The sequence below is a fragment of the Pongo abelii genome, chromosome 19 (genome assembly GCF_028885655.2).
Source record: "Pongo abelii isolate AG06213 chromosome 19, NHGRI_mPonAbe1-v2.0_pri, whole genome shotgun sequence".
NCBI lineage: Eukaryota > Metazoa > Chordata > Mammalia > Primates > Hominidae > Pongo > Pongo abelii.
The window spans coordinates 5,929,690-5,943,588 of NC_072004.2; the positions used below are offsets into that span (position 1 = coordinate 5,929,690).

Consider the following 13,899-nt stretch of genomic DNA (forward strand, 5'->3'; position numbering starts at 1 on the left):
GACCCTGTCTCAAAAAATATATATAATAATAATAAAAATAAAAATATAAGTGACCAGCAGAGGGGAGGGCTCAACCCTGAGTGCAGAGTGTATATGTCTCAGGGAACCAGTGAGCCCCCTTTTACTTTAAGTTACCCCTAATGACTTACAGAAGTGATGGAAAGGGCTCCAGTAAAAGCTAGAGAGATTGTGGCTAGATATAAGCAGGACTGATATCCAAATTTATATACCACTATGGTCTTATCAGTTGTTAAAATAATTGCAATACTTCCAGGTTGGTTGGTAAGTGGTTCCTGCCCTGGGCCGCTGGGGTGCCCTCTACACTCTGGCTGCCTCCGCAGTGGCCCCCAGACCTCCCCCTTATCCAGCAAAGAGAGGGTTAATGTGATTCCAGTGCCAAATGGTGGCAATTCTGAATGGTCAGTGCCCTCCATAGGTGGTCAAGTATTGTGAATGTGCGCCAGGATTGAAGGAAGAATTTGCTCTCCTTTGAACAGCGTAAGAACCAAGTCTGGGGAGGCTGTGCTCTCATGCTCATCAGAGAACGGGGAAAGGCAGGGTGCTGGCCTGCAATCCCTCTGGGCCCCTTCCTGTCGTGGGGCTCCATGGGCCAAGCACAGCCAGTCCGGTCTCACTGGTGGAGAGTAGCCCGCAGCCCAGCCCTCGGGACAGCTGCTGGGGCCTCAAACAAAGCGGGTGTCTCTTTGTGGCCCGGGCAGCCCGCCATCCTCCTGAAAGGGGATCCTGCAAGGCGCGGAAGCTGCAGGAGGCTCCATCAATCATTGAGCATTTCATTATACCTTGGACAACATCCATAATGGAATAAAATGTCAGTAAGTTTACTAGGGGAAAAATAGTAACTTCTCCATAGCCAGTTTGTTTTTTATTGATAGTAATTTCCAAAGACATTCCAATATCTTCAAAGCCATCGTTAATAGCCTCACGGTATGTCCATTTAGATGTGCAAATGAACAGATGCAGAGTCACAGACAATAATGCAATGCCTCCATTTCAGCTGAAACTAATAAATCCGCCTCAGAATGGGTCCCAGTGTATCCCTCGGAAGTTCTTTCTTTCCTGAACATTCTGGCCTCTGTCGGGGAGTTAGAAAAGCTGTTCATTCTGCGTCCAGATAAAAGAGCTCGCCTCCTCCTCACAAACAGAGGGGCCGTCTGTGTCTCGGGCCCCTTGCTGCACACTGAGATGGGGCCAGCCAGGCCTGGGGTCGCCCTCCACGCCAGTGAGCTCCATCAAATGGCCGGCTGGTCACAGGTGGGCCACTCCTTGTTTCCAGAAGAACCAGAGCCTGACTGCTTGAAACAATTTTTTTCTCTCTTTTATTAACGTGTTAATTATTCAGCTAATATTTACTGATCCATCTATCACACGTCCCAGGTTAGAGTGTAGGATCAGAATAATAATGGCTGTTACTTATTTGGACATCTGTTATGTGCCAAGAATTGTATTGTATAGACATACATACATCTGTTATCTCATTTAATTTAATCTTCAAACAGCCTTATGATGTAAGTGCTGCTATCACTGTTTTAATGATGAAGAATTTGAGTTTCGGGGAAGAAAAGTAATTTAACTGTTTTCATTATTAATAACAATATATTAACAGTAAAAACAATCACTGGTGAGTAATTACTGCATGCCAAGCCTTGTATTAGACATTTTACATGTGTTACCTTATGGAATTTTCACAACTACCTCATGGAATTGGAACCATATCCCCATTTTATAGATGGGGAAGTTGAGGCTTAGAGAGAGGCAGCTGCACATCCCAGGTTGCACAGTCAGATAGTGGTGGAGCCTATTCCCAAAGGCTGTTTCCATCCACTTCCCCAGAAGCATGTACAGCCTGGGAAGCACGTACAGCCACGTGCAGTCTCAGCCTGGGAAGGTCTTGAGCCCAAGCACCTTGAAAACCTTGTGGTTAATTTCCCATCTACAGTGATAAATGTTTAATAATCCTGAGCTTATGCTTTGGCTGTTTAATTGAAAGCTGAAATGGAACTTCTTTGCTGAGCAACCCATCAGAAATTTCTCAAATATTAGTTTTCTTTTACTAAGTAGGCAGGCAGAGGAGAAGGATCCATTCTCATTGACCTGGGTGAAAGCTCTGTGTAGTGGTCCATGCTGGTGGCGGTGGACCTGAGACTTACAGAAGGAGAGAGAGGCACGTGGGGCTGGATGTCTGGGCAGTGGAGGGCAGTAGCATGTGCCTGTGGGCATGGCCACGTGTGCTGATGGGCGTCCCCAGATGAAGGTGACCTCAAGAGGCTCAGAGCCTGGCAGGGAGCCAGACCCTTTGGCAAACATTGGACAAGGTGGCTGTTGTTCCCTCCTTAGCCCTGGGGTTCTCTGGTCTGAGGGCCTCCTAGGTCCCTTGGGCCTTGGTGTGGTGGGGAGTCCTGTCTCCTGCCATCTTGCTTGTTCTTCTCTGCTTTGCCTTAACCTAGGGCCCTGGATATTGCATCTTGGTGCAGTTAGTAAGACCATCCCATCTTATATATATATATATATATATATATATATATATATATATGTACTTATGTACTTCGTGCGTTACTGCTAGTCCCCATGGATAATAAATAGTACTAAAATTGTTCATTCATATATATATATTCAGACAGAGTCTTGCTCTGTCACCCAGGCTGGAGTGCAGTGGCATGATCCCAGCTCACTGCAACCTCCACCTCCTAGGTTCAAGTGATTCTCCTGCCTCAGCCTCTGGAGTAGCTGGGATTACAGGTGTGTGCTACCACATCCACTTAATTTTTGGTATGTATATATTTTTTGTATTTTTAGTAGAGATGGGGTTTCACCATGTTGACCAGGCTGGTCTCGAACTCCTGATCTCCAGTGATCCACCCGCCCTGGCCTCCCAAAGTGCTGAGATTACAGGTGTGAGCCACAGGACCTGGACCCCTTCTTTGTATTTAGGCTCTCTGTTAAATACAAAGAAAAGTCACTCCCCGATTCAGGCCCAGAAGTGGATGGTTGGCAGACTTCCTCCCCTAGGCCACTCAGCGGTGGCCCCACTCCCCTCCCCCAGCTGCTGCCCTGGACCAGGCTCTTGGCAGGAACAGAGACAGTCTCCCCTGCCCTCACGGAGCACCCAGGCCTGTGGACCATCAGGACTTTTCTCCTCACTGAAAAGCCGCTTGGGAGCCACTGGCAGGCTGCTGGGAGGCCCTGGCCATGTTCCTTCCCAGAGACGGTCTAATTTCTCTGGAGGCAGCGGTGCGCTCCCCAGGTGACATGAATGAGCGGAACGCGGCCCTTCCTGGGGAGATGTCGGCGTCTTTATCACAGGTGCCCGATCCAGATCTCGGCGCAGCTATTGTGGGTGTGCGTTCACAGCTTGGGGACTGTGTGACGGCGTGTTTGCAAATTCCCATGTCGCTCCTTCAAAACACTAGTGCTCGTGACATTTACATGCCTACCCGCATTTGCATCGGGACTGCCATCTCCCAACTTCTCTGTGCATCTCTGGGAGATGTCTCATTCCCTCGGGGTGGCAGGGCAGGGCTGTGACAGACCCTCACTGGCGCATGCATGGCTGGCTTCTCACTGCAGCATGAGTGTCCCCGGTATCCCCTTCCAGGGATGTGTGCAGGTGACCAGCCTGGAGAGGCCTCTGTGGTCACTTGGCCCTGTTGTTTCCCACACAGGACACTTGCTCCCACTCTTAATAGACTCTGCAGACACACTCCAGAGATGGGGACTTACTCCCTCTTGGGATGACAGACTTTATCTTGAGATAGCTTTCCCTGTTTGAAGGATCTTCCTTAAATTTGCTAAAATCAAACTTTGCCCTAACTGATTTCTTCTCTCTGGCCCCCAAGGAGGCAACGACCCTGTCTCTCAGGGCATTTGCTGAGGTAGAGAGGCCTCTCTGAGCCCAGGGAGGGCAGGGCTAGAGAGGAGGGGCAGAGTCCATGAGAGGTAATCCAGCCGTCCCAACTTGAGAGTTGGGGGTAGTGGAAGAAAGCAGTGGTCGGGCTGACGCCTGGCTCCCGGCAGAGCTGTCTAGGTAGACAGTGGGCCATTAACTAAGAGAAAACGGGCAGGAAACAAACAAGAGGGAGGTGTCAGATGCTCACTTGGCTCAGCACTGAGCGGGAGGGAGGTTGCCTGCAGCACTCATCCCCAGGGTTTCTCTGAGAGTGGCCTTGGCCACGAAGGCAGAGGTTCCCCTGGCTTTTCCTAAGGGTGGGCCTGTGATTCCTGGGCCTCTGGTCTCAGCCATGCTTCCCTTTCTGCAGGCACCTACATTGGATGCTTCAGTGACGATGGCCACGAGAGGACTCTGAAAGGAGCTGTGTTTTATGACTTGAGAAAGATGACTGTCTCCCACTGCCAGGATGCGTGTGCTGAGCGGTGAGTGCTGGGGCCCTGGACTGTTGATTCTAGTGGGAGGAAGGTCCAGGGACAGTTCCAGAATGAGGAGGCATATCAGCTACCAGTTGGCTGTCATAGCATAATTAGAATTCACTGATCAGATCCCAGTTTTCCAGAAGAAAGAAAGTTTGTTGGCAGATGGCCTGGGTGCCGGGAGCTGGGTGCTGGGTGATGGCATGGGTGCTGAGAGCTGGGTGACCACCTGGGTGCTGGGAGTTGGGTGATGACCTGGGTGCTGGGTGCTTGGGTGCTGGTGCTGGTGCTGGGTGCAGGGAGATGCAACTTCCAGTCCAGCCATAGCAGGGACTCAGCGTGTGACTTTGGTGAGTTCTTTTCCTTCTCTGGGCCTCAGTTTACTTATATGTTTTACAATAAGCTAAAGGGCTTTAACTGAGATTTCTCTGAGAGGATCTTTCCAGCTCTGGTAGGAAAAGTATTTTCACCTTGTGTCTATAACAAGATTTACTTTTTCTGATACTTCCAGCTCACCCAGTGGTTGCCAGATACTTGTCATGTGCCAGGGGAATGGTCCCTAATGTCAAGGCCCTCACAACTGACTGTGTGTCTGTGTGTGTGTGCAACACACACACACACGCATCTGAGAGAGGTGGGTTAAACAGAATCAGACTTCCCTCTTCACTTATTTCTCCCACAGATTTTTTTTACCTTTTTTTTTTTTTTTTTGAGACGGAGTCTCGCTCTGTAACCCAGGCTGGAGTGCAGTGGCACGATCTCCACTCACTGGAAGCTCCACCTCCCAGGTTCACGCCATTCTCCTGCCTCAGCCTCCCGAGTAGCTGGGACTACAGGCGTCCGCCACCACGCCTGGCTAATTTTTTGTATTTTTAGTAGAGATGGGGTTTCACCATGTTAGCCAGGATGGTCTCGATCTCCTGACCTCATGATCTGCCTGCCTCGGCCTCCCAAAGTGCTGGGATTACAGGCATGAGCCACCACGCCCGGCCTCACCTTTGTTATGTCACATAAATTCTTTCCACAGTCAGCCAGGTAGCAATTAGTTATCCCCATTTTATAGATGGAGAAACTGAGGCTGGAGAAAGAAAAGACAAGGTCCTTACATAAACATACGTTATAGTCTAGATAAGGTGGAAATAGGATGATACATTCTCTTTTTAGTCTCCTAACAGATCAGGAAACTGAGACTCAGAGATGGTAAGTGATGTTCAGGGTCTCACCGCCAGGACGTGGTCAAGTGGGGACTTGAAGCTTGTGTTTGGATTTTCAGTCTGGGCTTTTCGCATCTAGATCCACTGATTTGAAAGTGTTGACTGCTTTCTGTAGCTGAAGTCCTGTGTGATTCATTGAGGGTTCCGTTTCTAACCTTTCTTTACCTACGGTGTTACAACTAGGTCAAAGTAAGTAGAGAAATGGCTGTGGAGATGGGGGCTGTGCAGTAGGGCCCATGTGTAACAAGATGTGACATGTGGCAGGCACTTCAGACCAGCTCATGGCCACTCACCAGGGTAAACTGTTAAATTTTTAGAGTTGTTGTGAGCCCATTATAAAACCACTGGGAGCTTAAAATCTTCTACAGTGGGAGTGTTTACATCACAGAAATTGGCAAACAGTACAAACCAGAGCTCTCCCTGTCGCATACTGAGAACCAGCTTACAGGCACATCACAGATTTAGTTAGACCCATTATAACCTGTAACCACGGCACCCTGCAGGGCAGAGCTCAGGGCTGGCAAGAGGGACCAATGGGGCTGGTTCCATTCGTTTATCACAAAGGAAAGACTGTTCCCTGAACTTAGCCAGGTGGCCCTTGAGTCTGGCTAGAGACTGATTCCTAAGGCCAGCCATAGACTGATGGCTGTGGCCCCTGCCTGTTCACCCATACCCAAACTCAGCTTCAAGTCCAGCCCGTATCCCGACTCCAAACTCAGTTGCCATTGCATGACCCATATAAATCCTCTCCACAGTCTGCCAGGTAGCAATGAGTTATCCCTCTTATGCAGATGGAGAATCTGAGGCTGGAGAAAGAAAAGACAAGGTCCTTAGGGCACATGTATACATATGTAACTAACCTGCACGTTGTGCACATGTACCCTAAAACTTAAAGTATAATAAAAACAAAAACAAAAACAAAAAAACATACTTTCTAGTCTAGATCAAGCTGAAACAGTCTGCAGTTTACACCCCAGCCCTAGCTCTAGGCCAAGGTCCGGACTCACCCAGGCCGTCTCCCTGCAGGTCCTATGTCTACGCAGGGTTGGAGGCCGGGGCGGAGTGTTACTGCGGGAACCAGCTGCCAGCGATGAGCGTCGGGCTGGAAGAGTGTAACCATGAGTGCAAAGGCGAGAAGGGCTCTGTGTGCGGGGCTGTGGACCGGCTCTCCGTGTACCGTGTGGAGGAGCTGCAGCCGGGCTCCAGGAAGCGTGAGTGTGCCAGCCTTTCCCTGAACTCTGTCCATCCCACTCGCTCTGGCTGCCTGTCCCCCACAACCTCTCATTCAAACTACCTGGGGCAGAACCTGTGCCAACCTTTGCCCTCCCTTCCCTATTGCCATCACTGGACAGGCTCCTGGCAGGGCAGGGATGGGGCTAGGGTCCATCAAAGGCTTAACTGCTTGAGTTCATGACTGAAGCATACCTTTTCTTGTCCCTTGCAGGAGAGATAAACTGATTAGGAGGCCTGGGTATGCCTCAGACATGCTGTGTGGCCGCCAGCAGCTCACTGCCCCTCTCTGAGCTACAGTCTATTTTGTAAATTGTAGAGGGAGACGTAGATTTCTTTCTTTTTTTTAATTTTTATATTTTACTTTTTATTTTTGAGACAGAGGCTCACTCTGTCACCCAGGGCAGGCTAGAGTGCAGTGGTGCAATCTCAGCTCACTGCAACCTCCACCTCTCCAGTTCAAGCGATTCTCTTGCCTCAGCCTCCCGAGGAGCTGGGATTACAGGCACCTACCACCACACCCGGCTAATGTTTTTTGTATTTTTAGTAGAGACGGGGTTTCACCACATTGGCCAGGCTGGTCTTGAATTACTGACCTCAGGTGATCTGCCTGTCTCGGCCTCCCAAAGTGCTGGGGTTACAGGCGTGAGCCACGCACCCAGCCAGGAGACCTAGATTTCTAGCAATGGTGTGAGCCAGATAATCAGAAAATTCCTTAACTATAAAGCACTTAGAAATGCTGCATAAAATTTAGCAAACATTATTGTAAATGCATAGCTGAACTAGCAGAAAAGTAAGGCAATCCCTTGGATCCAGAAATGAAGAAAGAACAAAGACCCACAGTGGAGAGAGTTAGAGATAGGCTGTGTGGCTGTGGGGCTCAGCGGAGGGAAGTCGCCAGGCTGCGTGGCCATTCTCTTTGGGTCTTAATGTCCAAGCAGGATTAGGGAAGGAGGCCTTGGGCTTCTCAGGGTAAGGAATTGGATTGAAACTTCTGTATACAGTGGGATGTGATTTGACTGAAATGTAAATCAGCGAAAGTTTAGATGAAAAAAATATATCTCCCACCCATTCAGAGAGTTAGAACAAAGCTTGTCTGTCTTGACCTGATTCAGGTGAAGACAAAAATCTTCCTAAGAATTTGTAACCACAGGCTTGCATTTGTATGCATTTGGGGGTTCAAATTTATATGATCTGCCTGAAAGTTTCAACGTAAAAGTTGGCTCTGGGCCACCTGGAGGTTCTGGCAGAGGCAAATGCAGTGTCCCCTTGAGAGCTGTGCCACCAACCCAGGTGTAGGGGTGCCCAGAGGTGAATTCTCACTGAGTGCTGAGCCCGCAGTTCAAAGTGGTAGAACTCAGGAGGAAACAATCAACCAAGCTGACACGTCAGGCAGCAAGATTGGACTCCAAGGAATTTCAGTGCAAAGGGCTGTCAAATAGAGATGGGCCTGAAGGGGCCCAGCTCAAAGGAGGAATTGGAAACTCAGGTTTGTCCTCACTGCAAGATGATGAGCACAAATCTGCTTCCTCTAATCACAGAAGTCTCCTTTATAAAATAATAGGGCTGTGCACTGTTGCACATGCTGGGGGCCATTCTTTTCATGGTTGGGAGAGGCAGGTTGGGAAGGAGTCAGAGCCTGGGAGACCACCCCCACCACTGGCAAGGGTAGGACAGCGGTGATGGAGGCAGAGGCACAGCCCAGGGTCCAGGCTCACTGACTCATGGACACGACCGCCTCTGGTCATGCCCTAGTAACAGAGCTCCAGGAGAGCTGACGGATTAGTTCAAGAATGAGGCAGAGCCCAGGTAAAGAGGTATCGGATCAGCTGGACGCGGTGGCTCACGCCTGTAATCCCAGCACTTTGGGAGGCCAAGGCGGGTGGATCACGAGGTCAGGAGTTCGAGACCAGCCTGACAAACATGGTGAAACCCCATCTCTACTAAAAATACAAAAATTAGCCAGATGTGGTGGCAGGTGCCTGTAATCCTAGCTACTCAGGAGGCTGAGGCGGGAGAATCGCTTGAATCCGGGAGGCAGAGGTTGCAGTGAGCCGAGATCATGCCATTGTACTCCAGCCTGGGCGACAGAGTGAAACTCTGTCTCAAAAAAAAAAAAAAAAAAAAGATATTGGATCAAAAGCTAAGGCTTCACAGGGGTTCTGGGAGGGCTGTCCTAGCAGGGCGTGAGTATTCCAAGCAGCACAGAAGCTGAGCCCTGAGAACTGTGGGTGAACCTAAAGGCCACCCTGACTGGCAGCTGTCTGTGGGTCACAGTGCCAGGGAGAGCTGCTCCGTGTTTGACCCCAGCTGACCGGGGCTTCTTAGATGCCTCTTGCATTCAGACAGGATGTGTCTGGGAGCTCAGGGGTCCAGATGGGGCACTGGGGACAGGGGCGGAGAAACTGACAACACACCGTTTAGCTGACAGGTTCACTAGTGACACCATTAACTTGACAGTTTCTCATCGACACCTACTCTGCCAGGCCCTGACCTCGCGCAGGGGTTTGCCATGGCACATGGGCACAGTCCTATCCTGTCACCTGGACATGCAAATGGGCTTCCTGAGGACCAAACTGCTCCACACTGGCTTCTTGGAGCTTTTATTTCTTTGGTTTCAAACAAATTCCTGCCCGCAAGTAAGACCAATTCTATATGTGGACTCCCGGCGGCCCTCCCAGCCCTGTCTGCCTGCCCTGTAATTGATTCTGAAAGGCAGTTGTTTTGCTTTAGGTTGCCCGTGGATTAAGAGACAGATGGTCCAATCATTCAAGCCAGCCCTAGATCCGGAGTTGGCTGGACTTGCTGTCATGGTTAGTGTTGAAGATGGTGTCCTAGCTGCCCCTTTGGGCAGGCTGTGGAGCCCCCCGTGAGGTACTCTTGCCTTCCTGCCCCCTTCCTGAGGGGATGAGCTGACAGGATCTCTCTCAAGAGGTGACCAGGTGACCACCATGGTGAGCTGCAGCTTCTGCCAGCAAGGAGCATTCACAAGGAGTAAGACCCATGAATTTGCTCCCCAGGTTGGAATCAGAGTGGGTTCTGAGCAAGTCATCAATGTCTTCGCCTTGGAGGCATCATTCTGCCAAGTGACCCTCAGGCTCCCACCTGGGGAATGAGGGAGACTGGACTGTACCAGGTGACAACCTGTGTCCTGAGAGTCGCATCAGTGAAGTGTGGAGGCAGCCAACACTTCCTTATTTAGTGGCTCATGGACCGCTCACCTGTTGCAGTATATGCAGTGCCTTCCTGCTTTATCTCATTCAGTTCATTCATTCGCTCAGCACGTAGTGGGCACCTGCTGTGTGTCAGGATCAGGGCTTGGTGTGGGGAACACAGGGGTCACCCAGGATATAGCTTCCCCCCAGGAGCTGTGTTCTGGAGGCCTCATGGCCCCCTTTTGTCCCTCCCTGTGGCCCAGGGCTCACTGAAATCTTGATCCCTCCCCCATCTCTGGATTGTGCCTACCCTGATGATTCTCCCCATTGTCTGTTCTATCCCCGTGGAGCTGGTTGAGGACCAGTGCCCAGTCCATTGAAATGTTTGTTCTTTGGGGCATCAATCATGCCAAAGAACAGGAAAGAGTTTTGTGAGCCCAGCACCTGCCACCACCCTCCACCTTGACACCAAAAGCCAGGGCAGACACACGGTGATGGAGAGACGCGGCCCCATCAGGGGATGTGCGTGGGTATACGTTGTTCCTCATGACAACCCTAGGAGCTATGCTGTATGTAGGTGAGGAAATTGAGAGTCTGAGCCCGAGACATGGCAGAGTTGCAGAGCTAGTCACTGGCAGTGCAAGGACTTGAACATAAGCACTTATGACCCTAAGCCCTGGTGTTTTCCCCACACTAGGCTGGTGTCTGTGCCCTAATAGGTCGTGCCCTGACACGTGGACCACAGGTGCTGTGGTCAGTTGAGATGGGCTTCCGGATCCAGGGTTTGGTCCTACTTGGCAGATTCTGGCTGGTGAGAGGGTTTCTGTTTGCACCACGTGGTGTGGCAGCTAGAGAGCCGGGGGAGATGGGGAGCCCTGGGAGACCCCGTGTGGAGAGGAGCATGCGGTAATAATCAGGATGCCATCTAGAGAAACCCTGATGAGTCTGGAAGAAATACGAGCAGTTGGTGCAAGAACATTCCAGAAAGTTTGTTCAGCTCCAAGGAAGCCAGCTAGGGCACTGGACTTTTCCACCTGGAGGTTCTACAGAGCAGCAGGAGGCTTGGCAGGAGGCTTCTTTGTAACATGGGCTTGAGGAGTGTTCCTAGAAATTGAGTGGGAGTTCAAGATCAGAGAGAGGCAAACCTTGCAAAGAGGCAAAGCAGTGGTATGACTCCAACGGCACAGCAAGAACAAACATGGCCGGGTTTCAGATTTCCATGTCTGCTTTTCTTTTAATGCGTCTTCCAGGAGGACATCGAATTTTTCACAATATCAGCCTCTCAGGTCACCTACCATGGAAGGAATCTGGCACCTAGTAAATGCACCGTCCAAATTTGTTGAAGGAAGGAAGAAAGGAAGAAAGGAAGGAAAAGGAAGGAGAAGGAAGGGAGGAAGGAAGGAAGGAGACGGAAGGAAGGAAGGAAGGAAGGCAGGCAGGCAGGCAGGTTGGCATTATGGAGAACTGGCAGAAGCAAGAGAGGGAAGGAAGGAAGGGAGAGGGAAGGAAGGGAGAGGGAAGGAAGGGAGGGAGGGAGGGAATGGAGAACTGGCAGAAGCCAGAGAAGGAAGGAAGGAAGGGAAGGAGGGAGGAAGGAAGGAAGGAAGGAAGGAAGGGAGGAAGGAATGACTTATGGAGAACTGGCAGAAGCGAGAGCTGAGCGCTGCAGTTTCAGCCAAGTGGTCCCTTGTAGATGACCCTGGATGGTCAAGGTCCTGATGCCTGGTTTCTCTCAGAAGCTCAGCATGACTATGTCCCAGCCAGGGCCGTTTTCCCTCCCTGATTTGAACTCGCCTCATAAGTTTATTTATACCTGTCTCAGGACCTAAAGCCAGCATTTTCCCTGGTGACAGGCACCAACAACTGGACACCATCTCTTACCAGAAACCCCTCTCTTTCCCTCCAGGGCGGACCGCCACCTACCGCGGGTGCTTCCGACTGCCAGAGAACATCACGCACGCCTTCCCCAGCTCCCTGATACAGGCCAATGTGACTGTGGAGACTTGCTCGGGCTTTTGTTCCCAGAAAGTAAGACCAAATGATAATTTCACAACCCTTTCCTTTAAGTGTGTGTGGTAGTCCCGAGAGTGGGGGGCACATGTGCTGGGCTGCGGGTGTCCCCTCTGGCAGTCCAGATGGGAGCAGAGAATGGGGGCATGGATGGGAGGCAGGCATACACCGGGTACCACAGAGGGAGCTGGCAGGGAGCCCTTTGCCTCTGTCCACCATGTGAGGCTGGGTGGGGAATTATCAGCAAGGCTTGTAAAGCCGAAAGGAGAGTGCCTTTCTGGATGCGAACTCTTGGCACAAGTGTCAGATGTTAAATTGACTTGGTTCAGAAGCCAGAAGATGCTGGCTCGGGACTTGGGGATAGCTGATGGATTTTCTGTTATTGGTGCTGACAGTGTTGGGCCGTGAATCTGATGACAGGGGCTGGAGCTGCACTTGCATCTTTGGTTCAGCCTGGGCTGAGGGGTAGAGCGTGACCCCATGGAGGGGCAGGGCTAGGCACCAAAGGCCACTGACCCCGCATTGCATGGTAGCTCTGGGGTGGGGAAAGTTGGTCAAGGCCAGAGAAGCCTTGCAAAAAGCAGGGCCTGGAGTGTGTGAAGCAAGGCTGGGGAGACCCAGCAGACTGTGTCCGAAGAACATTGAGATCTTGGGCTGGAGTCAGGCAGACTCCAGATTGGGGTGGATGCTAAGGCTCTAGAAATGGCCCTCGGTGGCAGTAGGCTTGGGGCTGGGGCTGGGGCTGTTTCACATGCACTGGGATTGCAGTACCCTCAATGTGGCTTTGGTACTTGGCAATGTAATGGAACAGGGCTAAGGTGAGAGGATGGCCTTGGCCAGGATGATGATGACGATGATGACAATCAACAGAAGCTGCCATTTGTTGATCACTCATTCCATGCCAGGTACTGTTCCAAGCGCTTTTTGAGTTAACTCATTTAATCCTCCTAACAACCATACAGCTAGGGACTATGATTATCTGCATTTTCCAGGTGAGGAAACTGAGGCAGAGAGTTTGAGCCGTGTGCCTGAGGTCACACAGCCAGTAAGTGGTGGGGTCAGGATTTGAACTCAGGTAGCTCCATAGTCTGCTGTGGGTTGAAGGGTGCAGGGGTGGACTTCAGTGACAGCAGATGTGATCGGATCTGCAGGAACAGCACAGCCATCCTCTGCTGCACCCCCCACTCCCGCTCTCCTTGCTTCCCGTGTTCCTCCGCACTCTGGGGACACCTCCCTTGGAGGGGGCTGGGGAACAAAGCCTTTCATATATGCTTTCTTCTTGTCCAAGTGCATCCTTTGAAGTGGCTCTCCTGCGTCACCAGCATTTCCAAAGCCACAGCCAAGGATGTCTTGGGCATCAGGGCACCCACGACGCAATGAAATGAGCCAAAAAGGCAGTTTGTTGATTTGCAGACATCTGGCCTGGGGACCTCTTCATCCCTTCTCCTCCTCATGGGAGCAGAGCGATGGGTAGAGGCAGCAAGGATGCGCGCTCAGCTGCCGGCCCTGCTGGTGCTCTCAGGAGGATGAGCCACCCTCCCAGGGCTTCCCTCGCACCTGCAGCTCAGAGCAGTTCCCTTGAGAGGCCCTCTTGTTGGAATCAAAGGAACTCTGTGGTCCAGACCAGGCTGAAGGCAGGCCTCCCTTGAACAACCAGCTTGGAGAGTCCTGCTGTGTGCTGGGCATGGCACTAGGAGCCTTCCTGCAGGGGGTTATCTGCTTTAATCCTCCAAGTAGCTCCCAATGGGAGATACTCAGATGCCTGCTTGCTGCGAGAGGCTGGGCAGGTGTGCAGAGCTGAGAGCCCTCACACACAGGCACAGAGCGGCCGACTACAGACCCTGCTCCTGACACCACACACAGCCACACACAGGCACAGAGCAGCCGGCTTTGCAGCCCCTGCTCCT

The 13,899-nt window shown here is 51.3% G+C and overlaps 1 protein-coding gene across 7 annotated transcripts in view; it reads left to right on the top strand.

The window, feature by feature from the left end:
* The window catches only part of WSCD1 (WSC domain containing 1), a 55,942-nt gene that overhangs the window by 14,609 nt on the left and 27,434 nt on the right, over positions 1-13,899 (top strand). For all 7 annotated transcript variants that reach the window (XM_002826915.5, XM_054536068.2, XM_054536069.2 and 4 more), the window contains exons 3-5: positions 4,275-4,389; positions 6,624-6,808; positions 11,889-12,010. In XM_002826915.5, coding sequence (XP_002826961.3) covers positions 4,275-4,389; positions 6,624-6,808; positions 11,889-12,010 — 422 coding nt within the window. The remainder of the gene's footprint in view (positions 1-4,274; positions 4,390-6,623; positions 6,809-11,888; positions 12,011-13,899) is intronic.